The sequence below is a fragment of the Mesocricetus auratus genome, unplaced genomic scaffold (genome assembly GCF_017639785.1).
Source record: "Mesocricetus auratus isolate SY011 unplaced genomic scaffold, BCM_Maur_2.0 Super-Scaffold_100010, whole genome shotgun sequence".
Classification (NCBI taxonomy): Eukaryota; Metazoa; Chordata; class Mammalia; order Rodentia; family Cricetidae; genus Mesocricetus; species Mesocricetus auratus.
The window spans coordinates 63,061,550-63,080,504 of record NW_024429194.1 but is presented as its reverse complement, the minus strand read 5'-3'; the positions used below and the strand labels follow the sequence as shown (position 1 = coordinate 63,080,504).

General features: G+C 49.0%; 1 protein-coding gene and 1 long non-coding RNA gene across 4 annotated transcripts in view; one reads left to right on the top strand and one right to left on the bottom strand.

The window, feature by feature from the left end:
- LOC121142855 overlaps window positions 1-18,664 on the top strand; it is a 31,412-nt gene extending 12,748 nt beyond the window's left edge. Inside the window, exons 2-3 of the long non-coding RNA XR_005879967.1 lie at window positions 6,676-6,900; window positions 18,140-18,664. This is a non-coding gene — a long non-coding RNA (uncharacterized LOC121142855). The remainder of the gene's footprint in view (window positions 1-6,675; window positions 6,901-18,139) is intronic.
- Window positions 1,994-17,553, bottom strand: Calcoco1 (calcium binding and coiled-coil domain 1). 3 transcript variants are annotated; one of them, XM_005067333.4, is made up of 15 exons: window positions 17,421-17,553; window positions 14,886-15,069; window positions 14,499-14,601; window positions 13,452-13,642; window positions 11,863-12,021; window positions 11,437-11,585; window positions 8,843-8,933; window positions 6,725-6,880; window positions 6,307-6,561; window positions 5,754-5,879; window positions 5,331-5,426; window positions 4,868-4,976; window positions 4,488-4,687; window positions 4,024-4,130; window positions 1,994-2,977 (listed from the first exon to the last, which is right to left on the bottom strand). In XM_005067333.4, exons 2-15 carry the CDS (start codon window positions 15,039-15,041, stop codon window positions 2,800-2,802), a joined length of 2,076 nt encoding a protein of 691 aa, XP_005067390.1. In that variant the 5' UTR covers window positions 15,042-15,069; window positions 17,421-17,553; the 3' UTR covers window positions 1,994-2,799. The 3 variants fall into 3 exon arrangements, with proteins under 3 accessions (XP_005067390.1, XP_040609642.1, XP_012966772.1); XM_040753708.1 differs by lacking the exon at window positions 1,994-2,977 and adding an exon at window positions 3,008-3,836; XM_013111318.3 differs by lacking the exon at window positions 1,994-2,977 and adding an exon at window positions 3,008-3,764.
- Window positions 18,665-18,955: the final 291 nt, after the last annotated feature.

The window sequence follows — 18,955 nt, the reverse complement described above, 5'->3', positions numbered from 1 at the left end:
AGGGCCTTCTGCACAGCAGCTGGGAAACAGGAAGATAAGAACTCATCCATTTCAGAATGGAGGTGTTGAAAGGGTGAGTTGCCTAACAGCACCCAACAAATAGGAGCAGAGCTGGAACCGGAGCCCAGCTGTCCCTCTCCCTGCTCCAAAGGAATGCTTGGACAGGGAGCTGAAATGTGACTTAGGCAGAGGAGCGAGTTCAGACATCTGCAGAAGTCCCAGTGTGAACATGCACATTACAGACACAGGGGTCCAAAAGGAGAGGCATCTGGACATGCTTAATGTCCACGTGAGGGGCCGTGTGCTTCATAGAGAAGTGTGGAACGGCTGTAGGAGGGTGAAGCAGAGCTGGGGAGACAGGAAGGGGGTGGGAGGAGGAACCAAGCCCACAGTGTGGTCCATACAACTACCTCTAGTGAGGCGGTATGTGTCAATGACTTGGTTTGGTTAGCCATGCGGCTTTTGTGTGCAGTAGAGCATTGGCAGGGAGCAGGCAGCCTGGGTCTGGATCCCTGTTTTCTGTCTCCTGTCTCCTTTTGCTCTAGGGGACCAACCTCTTGGAAGCCAGAATGTGTAGGTCCCAGATTCTTCCCTCCCATCCTCCCCCAGACATAAATCACAAATGATTTCATTAAATGCACCTCCTGCTGGGGATGTTGGCTCATAATTCCTCTCTGATTAACCCCCACTACCCCGGCAAGTTTATAGGCCAAGAGAGGGAGGGGAAGAAGGGAGGGGAAAAGGAGGGATGGGGGGAATCCCAGGCAGGTGATGGATGCCTCTGTCAGCCCAGCTCGTATTTATTAATAGTCTTAATACGGGAAGCAATAAAGGAAGAGAGGGATTCTATTAATTAAATCATTGTTATAATTAACTTTCATTAAAGGAGGATCAATAAAGAGAGGTTGAGATGGAGAAAGGAGATCCATTATCTCCAATTTCCTTGGAAAGGATTCAGGGAATGAGATGTGGTTGCTAGGAGACAGAGACGTGAGGGAAGAAGGAAGGATGTAAGATGTCATCCAGGTGCTGCAGAAAGGGGGGGGTGGATGAAGACAGGGAATTGTGGGGGTGGTTCAGTGAGTGAACCTGAAGGGACTCGAAGGTGCTGAGAAGGGGTGCTGTAGGATCAGAGTGAGGGAGCTGTAGGTTATGTCTGCCGGCACACCGAGCCTTGGGGAACACACAGATCCTTAATATTTGCTTTATGATGCTGTGGATGTTTGTGCCACCCAGACAGCTGGTTGGGGTAGATGAATGTGTTGCTGTGATTATACAGTCGAAGAGTGCTTGGGGGTATGGGAGGATGCAACACAAGGTGGGTATGGATGATAAAACCCTGAAACTTGGCAGAAGTGGGAGCTTGGGGTACACCTTACTCAAAGATGTGCACTTGATGGGTGCAGCACCTGTCTCTGGCCCAGGGTGTAGCAAGGGTGATCACAGAGGGTGCAAGCATGAGCAGTGGAAACCTGGCCTCTTTCCTGCCTACCCCTTCCCATCCCACCAGCGGCTCTCTTCCTAAAAGTGTGCTCCAGGCCAGGCCCCACTGAGATACTGATGCCCCTCACGTGGACATTAAGCATGTCCAGCCGCTCCTCTTTTTTGGGCCCATGTGTTTCTTCCTCTGTGATGTGCATGTTCCCATGTTCATACTGGGACTTCTTCAGATGTCTGAACTCGTCCCTCTGCCTAAATCACACTTCAGCTGCCTGTCCAGAAGGCCCAGTAAGAATGTACCGACCGCTGGGCGGTGGTGGCGCACGCCTTTAATCCCAGCACTCGGGAGGCAGAGACAGGTGGATCTCTGTGAGGCTGGGCTGGACTGATAGCCTCCAAAACAATACAGAGAAACCCTGTGTCGAAAAACCAAAAAAAAAAAAAAAAATGTACCGACCTATCATTCCTCTCCCTCCCTCCCTCCCACCAGTGTGGAACTTGATGCTCCTTTTTTGTAGTAATGCTTCTCGACCAGAACACAGTATGACAACAGTTACACGTATCATATAAATATATTTGTCCAAACTGAAGGTGAGAGGACAGTTTAAAGGAGAAGGGGGAGTTCTTATTGCTGTGGGGGGCTTGCAGAAGGTAAGAGTCTGGGAAATGGGGGCACCTGGAATCCCTTGTCCCCCATCCCTCACAAAAGGCACAAATGCATTTTCTTTTCCATTTGAGGACTTGGGTGTGGGGTGGCATAAGAAGGTACATGAATCCTTAAAAATACAAAAGAAGCTTCCAAACTTAAGACCTAAGGCTATGGGATCACTGGGGTGATGTGAAAAGCAGTAGGCAATAGAAAGAACTAGAGAAGCCAAGAACTGAAAAAGACCCGATGAGGTCATGAGCCCATGCTGCTGCCTCCATGCAGGTCCCAGAAAAAACAGAAACAAAAACCAGTAAATAAACTGAATAGGAGAGGGTGGGTGCCCCAGGAGTTGGCTTTGGGGCATCAGAAGGGGGTGTAATACGTGGTATGTAGCTATGTACTTGGGCTCGCAGGGGATAATTCTGTTCACACAAGGGAAAGCCCCCTTCATCTTGTTTCCTCCAAACTGTCTTCAGAGAGTAAACTCAGCCACTCCTTCCAAGACAGATACCCGCCTGGGACAGAGGAGTCAGCATAGAGGATGGAGTTATAAAGCTTGGGATGAAAGTAGGATGCAGGCATGGTTTGTAGGAGCAGAACATCACAGAGCCCAGTGTGATGGAAAATAGGCAGGAGCCCAAATGCACACACGTGTGTGTGTGTGTGTGTGTGTGTGTGTGTGTGTGTATACATACTAGGGAGGAGTGAGATCACTCAAAGGTGAAAGGGTCCTGGGTGCTGAAAAAGAAATGTCCTTCCATGTGATCCTCCAGGGCATCCTTGTCACTCTCAGCAGGGAAGTGCTCCTTACAGATAGGACATTCCTTCCATGGAGGGGTGGCTGAGACCCCAGTGCTGGCCTCTGACAGGGAACTCACTGCAAAGCCACTAAAGAGAGAGCAGGAAAATTTGAGAGGGTCAGGGTACTCTGATGCCTTTATTTTTATCTTTGATATAGGGCCTCAAACTTGCCATGTAGCAGAGGGTGACCCCTGAATTTCTGATTCTCCTTTCTTTCCCTCCCAAGGGTTCAGATTTCAGGCAGGCACCACAATGCCCAACTTCTGTTGCCTTCCTGACCTGGGGATCTCAGGGAACAAGATCCATGTGTTTTACTGTCCCTAAAGTGCCATCCTGGTCACTCCCGGTTTAAGCCTCTCCTATGACATTTTTCTGCTCATGATACTGGATGTCTTCGTTCTTCAGATGCCTATGCTCTCTCTTCATGAGTCCCTGCTGGTGTCTATAGCACATAACCCATCCCCCAATATCCTACTCTCCACCCTCCATCTCCGTCTGCTGCCTAATGAGGCTGAAAATGAGTCTGACACCGTTCTTCATCTTCCTGCCCCAGCCCTGTCTCCGTGAAGAGAGAGATGACAGCATCGGTCCTTTCTGCCCCGAGGCCCACTTACTCCAGGCAGAGCTGGGGCCAGGTGATAATGCTTTCTTCCCTAAGGATCTGCTACTTAACTAGGACTAGAAAGTTGGGCAGAAGGCACCACCTGATACCTGACCCCCAACTGCCCCCACTAGGTTCCCCTCCCAGAGTCTCCCAGGAAGTCAGAGATGAGGAACAACTCAGGCACTGCCATACAGGTGCTGGATGGTGGTTTTCTCCATCTCCATCTCCGAGGCCTTGTACACCTTCCTCCCTGAAGACATAGGTACCTACCTGGTGGATGGGGAGGGGGTAGGGGCAGGAGAGAGGGGAAGCAGGGCAATTTGGGCTCCACGGAAGATGACACTAGAACAACATAGAAGCCAGTCAAAGGCAGGGAGAATGAGAGAGCATGAAGCCACCTGGGATCTGTGGAGGTAGCTGACATCTTTGTCAACCACACTGGTACCTTCCGAGCCAAGAAGAGGGGCTTGGGGGCAGGGCATGGTGGCTGTGCACACACTGACCTCCTCCCTCTCTGTGCTGTGCTCACCTGGCCATGTCATAGAAGGCACTGCTGAGTTCAGGAAGCAGAAGATTAGCCTCCTCTCCTCCACTCTGCACAGCCGCCATCAGCACTGACTTCTCATCTTCAGCCTCCTGGCACCAAAGAGACAGGGCTGGCTTTGAGTGGCTCTGAGGTGGAAGCACTCGGGCAGATATAGGCCGAGAAACCAAGGCCGACGCCCGACAGAGGGGTGGTAGGAAGAGTGAGGCAGGAATAGGGTTTTGTCAGGGCTGGTGGGGGAGGGGAGGAGGTGAGGGAGAGGGCTTGGAAGTATTGAGATTATTGAGCTGGCCTGGGATCATGATCATTCTGTTAGCAGTCTTGAAGAGAGGCCCGGCCTGCCTCCTGCAGCCCAGAGTAAGAATGCTGTAGGGTGCAGACTTTCTGCCTGGCCTCTGTGTGACCCTACTGCCTGCTTACAGCTGTGCATGTGGGCTCCTACTACTCACTGAATCAGAGCTGCTGTCCTCCCCTGGCCCGGAGAGGTGGGGAGCAATGGGTGCTGGTTGGTTGATGACAACAAGTGAAGACGCCTCCCGGAGCCCAGGAGGAGAGGAGCCTGTGTTTCCATGCTCACACAGGCCATAGGACGGGAGCCTCATGTCCTCTGGGGACTCATCTTCTGAGTCTGTCAGAGCTGCAGGGCAGCCTATGGGAGGGAATGCAGAAGAGAAGCAAGCTCAGCCATAGGAATCTAAGGAGGGAGACAGTTCAACTGCAGAGGGCCCCAGGAATGGGAAGGGAAGGCTAGGATGCTTCAATAGGAATCACTTGGGGCTTTCCTCAAAGAGGGGGGAAGGGGAAGAGGTGTCACAGATTGGAGACACACTCAGTCCAGCAGTAGCCTCCTCATCCTCTGTGGCAGCATCTTCATTCCACTTCTCATCTGCCACCTTCTCCAGGCGGGCCTCCAGCTTCCTCATGTACTCTAGCAATTCCTGGAGTTGGGGAAGAAAAAGGCAGCTGCCAAAGCCCGAAAGAGGTCAACCCTGCTGGCCTCCTGGGCTTTCCTTGTTCCCAGATAGCATCATAGAGCTTCTGCCATGGGGTGCAGTCACACATGGCAGATCCCCTTAATTGGGAGCTTTCCTCTCCCCTGCATCTCGATCCCTTCTGGTGTTCCTCGCCTGCACAAAGTTAGTTCCTAAGAGGAGTCAGGACCATTTTTCAGCTTTTGCATCCTCAAAGAGATTCCAGTTTCTGAGCCAAGGGATTACCAAGATGATTCAGAAGTTTGAGTCTCTAAGCCCTTGGCTTTGGCATCCAAGGCCTGAACTACAGGTGAGTCTTACCTGTTTCTCCGCCTGCAGCTGCTCCTTTTCCTTCTGAAGCACACGGAGGGCTGAGCGCAGCTCTGTCAGCTCTCGTTTACTCTCTGACAACTGCACCTGAGGGGAAAGGGTCATGGATCCTGGAGCCTGCAATGTGCCACTAAGAATCTAGGCTTTCTCTTGGGCCACACACAAAGTGCCTCATCCACAAGGCCCTTGCCTTGGCCCCCAGGGCTCAGGCCAAAGTCCTAGGCAACTGTCTTAGGCTGGATGAAGAGGCTCCCTATGTTATCCCTCCAGGCCCAGATGGGACTCTGTGAGCAGAAAGGGAATGTGCACACTCAAACCAAGAGGCTTGACATGGTACTTCAGAGCCAAAGACAGTGAAAGGGGCATGAATACATCAGGGCAGAGCTCTGAACCCAGGTTGGTAGGGCAGCTCACCAGGCTAGAATCCTTTTCTCGGATCAGCTCAGTCTTGAGTATGTGGCTCTGGCTCCTCTCCTCCTGTACTGTCTTCTCCAGCCGCAGGATCTCTGCACTCAGCTTCAGGATTTTGTCCTTCTCAGCCTAGAGATGGTGCAGAGAAAGACGGGAGGGAGGAGGTGAAGTGGCCAGGGAGGCCAGGGAAACAGCACTGCACTCACTGGGTCCCTTTCTTCTACGCCTGGGGATAAACGGTTTCTGAGCAACAACCTCACTTCTGGTCCCCATTAAAGCAGGACAGGACATGACAGCAAGGTTCTGTGCTACAGGAATGGGCACTATGGCAGGGCCTGGTGCCCATGACAGTGAATGTTCCTACACCAAGGCCAGTTATTAGGGAAGGTGTTTTGGAGATCAGGACTGGGATTCCCCCGTAGGGCCGGCTCATGGCTGGAAAGCAAACAGTACCTCTGCTCAAGTCCTCCAAGGATCTCATCCCCTCTTCCCTCCTCCCAGAGCTCCTGACTAAAGGCCAGGGTTCCTGAGGTAGGCAGAAAGGGTCGCCCTCTACCTCCATATTCTGCAGCAGCCCTGTACGCTCCTTGCTCCATTGGCACTTTTCCTCCTTCATGTGCAGGCTGAGCTCGGTCAGTCGGCCACTGACTTCAGCCACTTCCAGCCGGCTGCGGTGTAGCTCGGCTATGGTGCGGTCCCTGGCTCCTGCTGCACTGGCCAACTCCTCCCCAAGAAGGGCAGCTTTCTGTTGGCTTGAGGCTGCAAGTTCCTGGACTCCTCGAAGCTGTTCTTTCAGGGGCTCCAGCTCAGCCTCCAGAGAAAAAGGACAGAGATCAGATCCCCCAGGCAACCACGTGTGAATGAGGGACCCCTCATCAGGACCCGGGACTGTGCTGTTGACTTTGGCCATCTTTGCCCTCTCTAGACTGCTCTGGAACTCTCGCTGCCCCTACCATCTGCAGGGCATCCCTCACCACTGTCTGCTGTGCTTGGGCCAGGGCATCCTTCATGTGGGCCGCCTTGTCCTTCAGCCGCTGAACCTGAGCACCCTGCTCTTCCTGCTGGCCCTTGGCCTCCCGCAGCTCTACAGTTAAGCGACGGTTCTCCTCTTGGACCATCTGGAGCTCGACCTGATGGAAGAGGAAAGCAGGTAGGGAGCAGGGAATAAGTGCTGGCATTCCAGGGGCAGGCTGCCTTCTTGGTCCTGGGATGAGAGAAGGCAAGGTCCGTTTCTAGATTCAACACGAGTGGAAACACTCAGCTCTTGCCAGCTCTTCTTGGGTCCTCAGCTCAAAGGGTCTCAATCTTGAACCTCTAGTTTCCAGCTCCCAAATGATGTGCCCAGAGCATCACTGTTTCTTAGGGTCTTACATGGAGACATCCCACAACCCACTCTGCTTTCCTACTTTTCCTTTGACTCACAACAGTCTGAATGGCTCCTAAAGCTCAGAATACTGCACCTCTCACCACAGACCTTTCCTTCCCCTTCTCTCCCTTCCCCGAGTCTCTGCCTCTATTCCCTCTCCCTGCACTGTGGTCATACTGTGTAATAGGTCCAAACTGGCCTTGAATGCACAATCCTCTGCCTGCTTCTGTTACCTGCATGCTGAGATTACAGGCGCATGCTACTGTGCCTAGCCTTTCCTGGGACCTCTGTCACTTCTGTCTGCTGTACTGAGCAATTTCCAGTTCACCTAGCTGGACACTTAAGTGCTATGCTTGGATCTCTTCTCTCCCTAGCAGTTCACAGACGAAAGCAAAAGCTTTTCCACTCTCCATCCTAGCCACAGCCATCCTCTCCTGTCTATTACTGCCATTACCACATTAGCTCAGGCGTGGCTGTTCTCGTGGGATGACTGGGTAGTGCTGTAACTAGTTATTTTCTAGCAGGTGATCAGTGCTTCTCAGTACAATTCTTTAGGCACTTTTCACCGCTTAAAGAAAAAAGGCTCAACTCCAGATCCTCCACAGTATGATGCATATCTTACCTCAAACTCTGCATACACATGTCCCCTCTGGCTGTTCCTTGCATCTTTCTTTGTTCTACTTAATTTAACCCACTTCTTTGTTTGTATTGTTTTAGATTATTAAGACAAGATCTTGCTATAGCCCAGGCTGCCTCAAGCTTGTGGCAATCCTCCTGCCTCAGTCTCTCCAGTGCTGGAATTATAGTACCATCACACCCTGCTCAAATTCCATTTTTTTTTTACTGCTGGGCAGTTTTCTAGAGAAGCCCAGGGTTCTGAGAAAGCCACTGAAGGTTCTGCAAAAATTTTATTTGAATTCATCAATTTTTTTGCCTTGCTCAACACTGAACTACAATTACAGCTTTAACCTTGTTCTAAATTATTAAAAACTGTTTTTAGAAGCACATCAAAATACAAGGCAACACACTGGAGAGCACCGATCCATTGATGTGTGCTTTTAGGTTAATTTATTTTTATGTAATCCTCAGGATAAAATCTCTTTGTATTTTCTATCAAATTGAAGAGTTAACTGGGACTATAAGGTTGACAGCTTAAAAACTGTTATCATTTACCTCCTACTTGTCTGTGACTCAAAGTATTCAAGTTTGAATTCCTTCCTTCTCTCTTTCCTACCTAGATAGTCTTAGCCTAGGCTGGCCTTGAGCTCAAAATCCTCCTGCCTCGGCCTACTGAGTGCTAGATCACAATGACAAGCATACCATCACGCCTGGCCCTTTTGATAGCCTTTGCACTTATGTGTGTGTGCATGTATATGCGTGTGTTCACCCATGACCAGAGGCTAACTTTGACATTGGAGGTCTTCCTCGATTGTTCTCTACTTGCTCATTTGTTAGACTGGTTGGTCACCAGGGATCCTCTCCAGCCATCACTATAAGAAACACTTGATAGCTGCTTCCAAAGTCTAATGAGCTGTGTTCTCATCTACCTCTCTGGAACCCTGTAAGACTAGATTAGGTTTTTCTGTCGATACTTTGTGGTTTGGGCAGGTACTGTACTGTGGAACAGAGTACACAGGGTCTCTACTTTCATGGGTGCCCAGCATTCCAAAGGGACTCAATGAACACTAGCTGAACAGCAGAAAGAAAGCAAACCTGCTTCTCTTACCTCATTCTGCTCCTTGTCTGCCTGGACTTCCTTCAGCTGCCCCAGGAGTTTCTCTTGTTCCCGAGTCAGGGCCTTCACTGTGTCTCTAACCCTGTCAACATATAGGAACCACAGTGCTGGGCTGAAATACTCAACAAATAGGAACCACAGTGCTGGGCTGAAATACTCAGACCTCAGACCCATGCTTTCTAGAGCATAATCACAAACTGCTTTTCTTTCGTTGGTTTTTTTTTTATTTGTTTTTTTGAGACAGGGTTTCTTTATATAGCCCTGGCTGTCCTGAAACTCACTATGTAGAGAAGGTTGGCTTTGAACTCAGAGAGATCCGCCTGCCTCTGCCTCAGGAGTGCTGGGATTAAAGGTGTGTGCCGCCATGCCTTGTTTCTTCCCTTTTTATGTATCATTGTACAGAATGTTGTAGCAATGGGTCCCTATTTCCACTCAATTAAGAGATGAAAATCCAATCTTTCAAAGACAATGGACAATCACTATTGATTCTAAACTTGCTGTAGATCAGATGGGGCAGACTTGAGAGAGGCCATAGACAGTGTGTGCAGGGATATGCATGATCCAATAAAACCTTACTTAATGAACACTGACATTTGAATTTCTTACCATTTTCATTATTCTTCTTTTATCTCATCAGCAGCCTCCAAATCATGTAAGAACATAGGTAGTAGGCTAGATGAGGCATTTGAAGCATAGTCTGTTGGCTCTTGGTCCAGATGTCTCTGAGAACATGGACACCTGTACTGACCTAGGGCAAGGCTAGTACATTATGAAGCAACCTCTTGGATAGCTTTACTTACTGCCCTGAGACTTGGGCAGAATTTCTCTTTCCTTTACAAAGATTTCTGTTGTTGTTTAAAAGAAAGATCCAACAATGCTGAATGAAAGTAACCTAATGATGTTCTTTGACGAACAAAAGAATTGGGGGGGACCCCAAGGCAGTGGTGGTATATGTTTTTAATCCCAGCACTTGGGAGGCAGAGGCAGGTAGATCTCTATGAGTTCGAGACCAGCCTGGTCTACAAGAGCTAGTTCCAGGACAGCCTCCAAAGCCACAGAGAAACCCCATCTCGAACCCCCCCAAAACAAAGAACTGGGGTGTTGAACATAGTAAAGAATCTGAAGACAGGCATGGGTGTTGATCAGTATTTATGCTATTTGATAGACATAACTATGATAACTGTGTTCTTTCCTTTTCTTTCTTCCTTTTTTTTTTTTTTTAAGTACAGGGACTTGTTAGTTATATGGCCCAGGCTGGTCTATAAGTCACTATGTAGCCCAGGCTGGTCTATAATTCATTGTGTAGCTCAGGCTTGTCTATAATTCATTACATAGCCCAGGCTGGTCTGTAACTCACTATAGAGCCCAGGTTGGTCTATAACACCCTATATAGCTCAGGCTTGTCTATAAGTAGTACAGGCTGGTCTATAAGTCACTATATAGCCCAGGCTGGTCTATGTAGCTCAGGAAGGTCTAACTTGTCATCTTCCTGTCTCTGTCTCTTCAATAGGTAGAGTTTGGCTCTATACAAGGGATACAGAAGTGACAGCTGTTTGATGCTGTTGTTACCCTGAGAGTGGCTTTCTCTTACACACCATATGTCACTCTCAGTGTTAAGATTCTGTTTGTTTGTTTGTTTTTGTTTTTGTTTTTTACGAGACAGGGTTTCTCTGTATTGTTTTCGAGGCTGTCGGTCCAGCCCAGCCTCGAACTCACAGAGATCCGCCTGCCTCTGCCTCCCGAGTGCTGGGATTAAAGGCGTGCGCCACCACTGCCCGGCCTACTCTCAGTGTTAAGATTCTGTGATTTGGCCAGGCATGGTGGCCCATGTTTTGAGTCTCAACATTTGGGAGGCAAAGGCAGGAAGATCTCTGGGAGTCGAGGACAGTCTGGTTTACATAGTGAGTTCCAGGACAGCTAGAGCAACACAGTGAGAAGAACAAAAACAAGCAAACCAACAAAAAGATTCAGTGATTTATACCTTTTGTCATACTCTCAGATCATGAGCTTCAACATTTCTCTTTTTTATATAGTGCTGGGACTGAAGCTAGGGCCTTGCCCACACTCAATTAGGTATCCTTACCGCTGAGCTGTGACAATCAACATTTTCAATAGCAAGGATGGAATCTAATTCTTTTCCTGTGCTTTAAATATGTAATTTATTTATCTTCTGCATATACATACACAACTTATTTCTGTGACTACATTGAAAGTCTTGCTATGTTTCCCAGGCTAGACTCAAGTGATGCTTGCCTCAGCTGCCCACTTGCATTACCCTGTAGTAAGGTCTGAAATCAACCTTCTTATCTTCCATTGACTGTCCTTTCCAATCTCGTCTTGTAAATATTCCATCTCTAATTCTGTCTAGCTTCTGCCATACAATATATACAACTCATCTTTCTGAAGATGAGAAACATAGCATACGTAACGTTAGGAACGATGGATGAGGGCTGGCAGAAAGAAACCCCTAGTACGTAGAATACCTCGTATGAGATTGTGAAGGGCCAGAGAGAGCAGTGGGGCAGACGGCAGCTATGCCCGTCTGAACCGGGAATGTAGTGGAGGCCTTGGCGAGGCACCCGTACCTGTCCAGCTCCACTTCCTTCATCAGCACTTTGTCACTGACGGTCTGGAGGTCATCCTCTAACTCCAGGATGCGCGCCACATGTTCCCCCTGCTGCTGGCTCAGGATGTCCCTCTCTTCTGTGAGGTCCCCATGGGACCGAGACAGCCCCTGGAAGGCAAAACTCAGGCTTCACATTATATTCCCCCGCCTCTGGCCTGCCACCTTCCTTGAAAAAGCTGAATGGAGATACTGTTACCTGGCATTATGCCGTATTCCTCAGTCCAAAGAACTGAGTCTTATTACAAATTAGGACATCCTCTTATCATATAAAGCTTAGTCTCACTTGTTACCCTTAAGCCTATTTCCTTGGTGCAAGGGCCATCGTAAGAACTCCAATGACATCTTTCCTTTCTCCTCTTTGCTGGGTCTAGGCCCCAACTCCCACCTTGTATTGCTCTGTGAGCTCCAAGTGCTCGCGCTTGGCTGTGGACAGGGCGGTCTCCAGCTCCTGCACTCGGCTCCTCAGTTCTGCCACCTGATCCTCCAACTGCAGCTTCAGCTGCATCAGGTCATTCCGTTCCTGCTGGCTCTCATCCAGCTGGTTCTACATGAGCACGAGGAGAAGGGGGTGTATCTGTGAGGCACCATTCCAGATGCATCTCGGGGTAGAGAAACCAAGTCAGTGGGGCGCAGCTCTGGTTCTCTCCTAACTGTCAGCTCAGGCCTTGGTACCTTCCTCTGACAGGGCTCAGTGGCAAGGGTTTAGCCTCTCTCTATGGAGTCAGACAGATTTGGGTAAACCCCCAGTGCAGTCTTTACTAGCCAAACCACTGTGAGGCTTAGACGAGAGTAATCAATGCGAAAACAGAACACGCAGTAGCAGCTTGCATCGATTCTCACGTGGGCATAAACGTCTTCCTACTGTGTGGGTCCATGTGTTTATCAGACTGTGGTTCTAGAGCTAGTTCAAATCACTGAGGAGACACAGCTTCCACCTGCTGAGCACTGCCCTCCCTTCTGGAGAATCACTGCCTCCCCACCTGTCCCTGTCCCTCACCTTCCCTCGGGCTCTCTTCCTCATACCTGCCTCTTTGTCTGGTCTAGTGGAAATATTTATATAAGGCAATTTTTAGGTTTAAGTAAGATAAGAAGGCTAGAGAAACAGCATAGCAGTCAAGAGTGCTTGTTGCTCTTGGAGAGGACAAGAGTTTGGTTCCCAGCAACTACATCAGATGGCTCACAACCACCAATAACTCCAGCTCCAGAGAACTCTTCAGCACTCCATTCTGGCCTCTGCATCCACATGCATGTACACATACCTGGGCTGGGAAAAGTAATTGAGGGACAGTAGCCCATGGCTGGGCCAGCAAGTTGGCTCATTAAATAAAGGTACTTGTTGCCAAGTCTGGAAACCTGAGCCAACCCTTGGAACCTACACAGTAGGAGGAGAGAATCAACTCCCACAACTTGATCTCTGACCTTCTCATGTGTTATGACATATATGTACCCATATATATATATACACACATATATATGTATGTATATATACATATATATGTGCAAACATACACAGATATACATAAATAACAAATGTGAAAATACTAAGTGTTCAAAATCTAGTGTTCTATCTTACCTGTGATTAGTCATACCCGATGAGCCAAAGAGCCACATGTGGTCAGCACCTCTGGTACTGGATGGGATAGTTCAGAGCCCTGCCTTACCTGTGCTAGAGGTAGATCTCAGCCCCCCCCCCGTTCCCTGGCTCTACCCTGTGGATCTCCTTTAGGATTTAGAGGGCAGGCAGTGTCTCTCTGAAAAGGCTGGCTCAGTTCTAGGAACCCTGAGTTACACTGGCCTGTGACGGCTTGCTCTACTGTCCTATGTGTCTGTGTCGATGTGAAGCCTAAGTTTCTGGTAACTCCCAGTGAAGTCTTCGGTTGAGGTGACAGAGGAGGGAAAGTGAAGCAAGAAGGGCCCTTTAATCCTGTCCTTGGCATCCCTGGCTGAGGAACAAGTCTGTTATTCTTTTCTTACCTGAAGCACAGTGGCTTTGGGAACAACCAGCAGGATGTCAGAACCTCCGTCAGCCTCCTCCAGGGTCACCAGCTCATCCATGGGCCTTGGCTCTCGGAACTGGAATGGGGGGCTCTGCCCACACACCCGGCCCTGGCGGTTCACATATCGGAATTGATAGAGTTGGGCTCCTGGTTTGGGCAGGTAGCTAGCTGTGGAAAGAACGGTCCAGAACCCCAGTATCACCTCTGGCTCTCAAGTGCTAGCAGGTCCCTTGGTGTTACCACGTCACCTACTGTCCACTCCCTTGGGACTGGTCCTTACGATGTGCTTCTTCCTCCTCCTCCCTGCCTAGCCACCTTTTTTCAAACTCTTCCCTCCTCCTCATCACATCTCAGCAAGTGGCATCACTGATGCTAGCTGCCACTTGCTGAGTGCCAACATGTACCACACACTGCACCGCCAGTGCTCCCCAGATTATTTTAAGTCCCTATATTGTTTCTACAGGCAGGGACCCTTTTTTAAGTCACCTGCCCAATGATAAACAGCTTGTAAACAGAGAGTTGAGATCTGAATCCAGGGAATTCATACTGCTATGACCACTCTTTTCTGACATTACCACACACTTTTCCTTGTTTTACACTGGAGTTTCTCTCTCTTTGGGGTAAACAGTAGGGTTAACATCCTCTAAATCCATCCTCTACTGATTCTTCAAGTGCTTGGTGCTACCCCAGTGATAACTTGATAAAAAGTCTCTCTCACAAGGTCTTTTTAATCTATTTGTTTATTTGTTATTTTGAGACAGGGTCTGGCATGTTGCTCAGGCCAGCACTGATAGCCTGGGTTGAAGCTACCCTCTAGTCCCAGCTTCCTCAGTAGCTGGGATGACACTGGAGCACCATTAGGCCTGCAGTTAAGAGTTATTTGAATTCACATTTCCTTATCCTCTGTGCTTTGGGGGGGGGGGTGAGACACGTCCTCTGTACTTTTCATGCCTGTTAGCCCACCTCCTTCCCCCAAACACCACTCTGTGGCTCCTCCATCCCAGTTACCCATTTCTCTTCATACCTTGGAACTGGACACTGGCATGGGTGGGGGAACCGTCAGTTGTACTTTCTGGCACTGAAGACCATACAAATGTGTGATAATCCCGAACACAGGCAGCTTCCACCTGAAAGAGAACGGTATGGTGACAGAATCACCATCCATTCATGACAGAAGGGTCGCATGACTGAGTGAGTGGTACTAATGATGCTAAGACTCAGGTAAAGTTGGGGGACATTATACTATTAGGAGAGAGAAAGGCTAAGGTGGAGCGATGAACTTTATACAGATGGTCTCTGGCATCTGTGGCATCTTTCTCCCATCAACTTGAGAATCCTAAGGACCTAGTCACTCCTCATTCTAACCAATCTGTGTCCCATAAGCCCGCACCAGAAGAAGGTCTAAGGATACCTTGAAAATGCCAATCCAGTCACTGGCACTGGGCATGGTGCCTGGAGGCAGAGTGTAGTGACATTCCACCTTGGTATTGGGGATGTAGGTCCGGGCTACATTCAGGAAGTTGACTCCACCCCGGGATGGTACCCGGCTTAGTGATGACTCTTCCATCCTGCCCTCAAGATAGATACCTGTTCTCCTATGAAAGAAAGAGTTGGCAGACTTTTGTCTTTCCACTTTGCTTCCCTCCCCTGACCCATGTGCAGCCATCCACAGTCTCTGTCCACACAGGACACACCTGGTTCCAGCCCCTAAGGTTGTGGGACCTTTTTAAGGTATCACTCGAAATCTCTGGGGCATAGGTCTGCCTTCCATGTCTATTTCCCATCCTGTCATGTTGTACCCTCTCTGGCTTATAGGCCCTCACTTGTCTAATTTCTATTACTTTTCACTGCCCCACTGACCAAGTCTCTGTTTCAGGAGCCTCTCCTTTTCATCTCTCAACATGCTTGGGAATTCCAAATCTCTTGGTTTCCCCATCCAACACCCCATATCTTCTGGCTCCAAAATTCAAAACTCACCTGAAGTGTGGGCCCTCTCAGTCTGAGCAGCACTCCCTTACATATGCCTAAGCTTGTTGACCCTGCTGTACTCAGGTTAGATGCCCCAAACAACAACTAATCTCTGATGACAATGAGTCTTCAGAGCTAGGATAGGTTCAGGGACCAGCAGCCTAATTCTAGCTCCTCGGCTCCTATCGTACCTGCCCTGGAGTTGTCCATTCTGATCAACTCCAAGGAAGCAGAAGAAAGCAAGCTAGGGTTCTCCTCTGAGAACTAGAGAGGAGGAGAGGGTAGGAAAGACAGGTTCTGTCCCTCAAGTTCTGTTCCAGGAAGTCAAAAATTCTGGAGGTGGCAGTTCAAGGGTGGAGTGAAATATTCAGCAGGAAGGTGGTGGTGTGGGGAGATGGAATGTGGGGGCCTGGAGCCAGGAAAGCCCCGCCCTTACGCAGGGGACAGGTTGAAAACTGCCTAAATGAGGGGCCCTAAGAAGGGGGGATGTACATTCGCTATTGAGAAAAGGGAGAGAGGAACATTCTTTTCTTTTTTCACATCTTGCCCAGAGCAGAACTAGAAACCCAGCAGTTGACTGGATGTTAACTCAGCTCTACTATCCCCTCCCTATTTCCTGCTGGCTCTTCTTAGCCTCAGCTCTGTCTAAACCCTGCCATATGCTTGGGTTGGTGGCAGAGGATACACTGGTAGGATGGAGCTGGAAGGGAAGGTGCCAGTTAGCTAGGGAGAGTTAATATGGGAAACATGAATTGGGTGAGAACAGACGATAGCAACAATCAAGAGTACAGGGCAGGGGTGGGACAGCTCGGTGGGTAGGGATGCTCGGTGGGTAAGGTGCTTGCCACCAAACCTGACAACTTGAGGTCAACCACGGGGAGTCACCTAGTAGGAGAAAACAGACTTCCCTAAGGTGTACTCAGACTTCTGCATACCTACATCTAGACACACACACACAGAAATAAAATAGTACTCAGAGATGAATAAGAACATATGATGTACATGTTTAAAAATGTCATAATGAAATTAATTGCATGTTAACTTAAAAATAAACTACTCCTCAGTCCGGGGCTGTGAGGCAGCCCTCTTCTCTCCAGCCAGCAAATCTGCTTCCTGTGTCAGCTGCAGCTGATGTGTCCAATCAGCCATCACTAGTCATATGCACACCCCCAAACACCCCAAACCCACACCAGGCTGAGACGGTCGGGGAGAAACTTTAAAAGGTATTAGATACTCCGTGTAAATAGAGCGGTGGGCTAGCAAAGAAAAGGGGCACAATTTCTTCTCTGAAAAGAGGTGGAGTAAACCTATTTCAATGTCATTTTTAAAAATTTCCATCTCTGAAAAATCCCTCGTTATATCTAGTCTGTTTTCTTCAAATACAACTCTTCCGAGGGCATGGTGAGTGTGAACTCTCTACAAAGCTCTACGCGTCGAGAACCTCCGAACCCCTCCCTCCCCCACCACACACAAAAAATCTGTAACAGCTGCAAACATTTTCCATATCTGAAAGTCCTGGACATCTAAAGTGTACTTCAAATTGTGTGTGTGTGTGTGTGTGTCCTCGCCACTGTTGATCTCTAACTGTTTAGGCATTCCACAAGTTGCAAGTTCTCTCAGCGTAGTAAAGGCCTTTAGATCTTTGGATTTGGGTGAGAGAGGGAAGGTCTGTGAGGGCAAAGACTTGCCTGGAAAAGATTAAGCAAATATTTCAGTTCCTTCAAGCTTCCATAAGAGGATCGAACTTTTACAGAGAAGGCCTCGTAAGAAGGCAAGGACAATGCGGGGGCTACCCCTGGAGGCTCCCTTGAAACCAACAACACCCGAAACGTGGGGCTGGATTCTTCAGTGCGAGGAGTATTAAACCTAAAGTCTCCTGCCGTCCTCTTCCACAGTTCTCGGATTAACCTTTCGCAGGCTGAGAATCGAGCTGACCACCCCCGCGTAAACCCACCCTCAGTTAGGCCAAGTTTCTTACCCCACAGACGGATCAGCTGTTCCCCTCACCTTTCACCAACAACAAAAACAGCACCCGACTGCAGGAGGGGAGGGGAAGAGTGGCGCGAGACCTTCTGGGGCGTGTGGTTCTTCTGTGACCTGAAACCACTCAGTTGTCTACCTCCTGAACTACATGTCCCAAGAGGCTGCGCGCGATGGGGCGGGGAAGAGGGCGGGGGCGGGGGTGGACTCATTGTGGCTTCTCGGGAGATGTAGTTCTCACTTCCGTGGCAGTCCAGGAGGGTGTGGCTACCAAAGGACTTCACGGCCCATAATTCCTCAGGAAGGACGGGTTGATATAGCGATGCCTGCTGGTTCGTAGTGTGCTGAGTGGTTGAGGGCTCTCACGCAAACGCACAGCTATTTTCAGCCGGGCAGAACGCTTCCAGCACAGCCTTCTTGTTAGGTTGCAAGTTATTTATTAGATAGGTCGTAGTGTTATATCCACTTTCAAAAGAAAAAGTTGCTTAAGGGAATCGTGTAGTGTCAAGGCTATGATGAAACCGTAGAACTCTGCCAGGGCTGGTTCCAAGCTATGAGTACATGCACCCTGATCGGTCACCACGGTCACTACGGTCTCACCATGTTGGGGATGGGGAACTCACAGTGATGGTAGTGGTTATTTATTTTTTTAACTTACTCTGACCTCAGGGTTGACAGATCTTGTAAAAAGTCTCACAGCTTACTCTTTTGATGCAGCTTGAGGATTTCTGTGCCGAGAGAGTCTGACAACACACACCTGCACGTGTTCACCCCAGAGTGGCTTCTAAGTCTAGGAAGAGGATGCATTGCCTGAGGTGGTGGCCCGAAACTACGGAATGAGAAGCATGCGGTTGAAAAGGGAGCTTGGCATGATGCAGGACTTGCCACAGCTCACAAACAAGCTACTTAGAGGCCTCTTTGCCCAAGCCTTTTAACTGGCCTAATTAGAGTAACAATACAAGTTGTTGCTATGTTTTTTATTTGAAATAGGTGAAAGATTTACACTATTCTCACACCCCAAGTCACTTAAGGACTTGGGCGTTCCTTACCCCTGTGAGCCACCTCCAACCCTTGAAGAGTTCAAACTTCACCCCGTCTCTGTATTAAAGGACTAGGTGCCGTGGTACACACCTGTAGTCCCAGCATTGAAGAGGTAGAGGCAGGGGGATGCTGGAGATTTCAGTGCCTGTGTGGGCTGCACAGGAGACCCTGTCTCACAAATAAATAAATGAATAGTTACATTAAAGGATGGCTGTTCTCTTCCTATCTGCCTGTTTTAATTATCTGCTGCAGTAGATTCTGGCATCTCTGCCTTTTTGGTAGGGTTTTTTTTTTCTTTTAAGACTGAAGAGGGTGTTTGATGCTGTCCTTGGGTGCCTTTCATTTGAAGATCTTCAAGCATTAAGTCACTGGGCCGCACAAACATTAAGGCGACATGTCTGTGTCATTAGTCAGGATTTATGAGTTAGAGCACAAGCTACTGGATGGGGAGATGGCTCAGGGTCCTGGGCTGAGCTAAGAGTGAAGCCTGTC

Bases quoted from the DNA above. Each gene is read 5' to 3' on its own strand.
- Calcoco1 (XM_005067333.4), bottom strand. From the start codon at position 15,041: ATGGAAGAGTCATCACTAAGCCGGGTACCATCCCGGGGTGGAGTCAAC. The intron at 14,602-14,885 runs GTATCCTTAGAC...GTTCTCTTTCAG, and splicing joins ACTGGATTGGCATTTTCAAG to GTGGAAGCTGCCTGTGTTCG. The intron at 5,427-5,753 runs GTGAGCTGCCCT...CTTTCCCCTCAG, and splicing joins GAGAAAAGGATTCTAGCCTG to GTGCAGTTGTCAGAGAGTAA.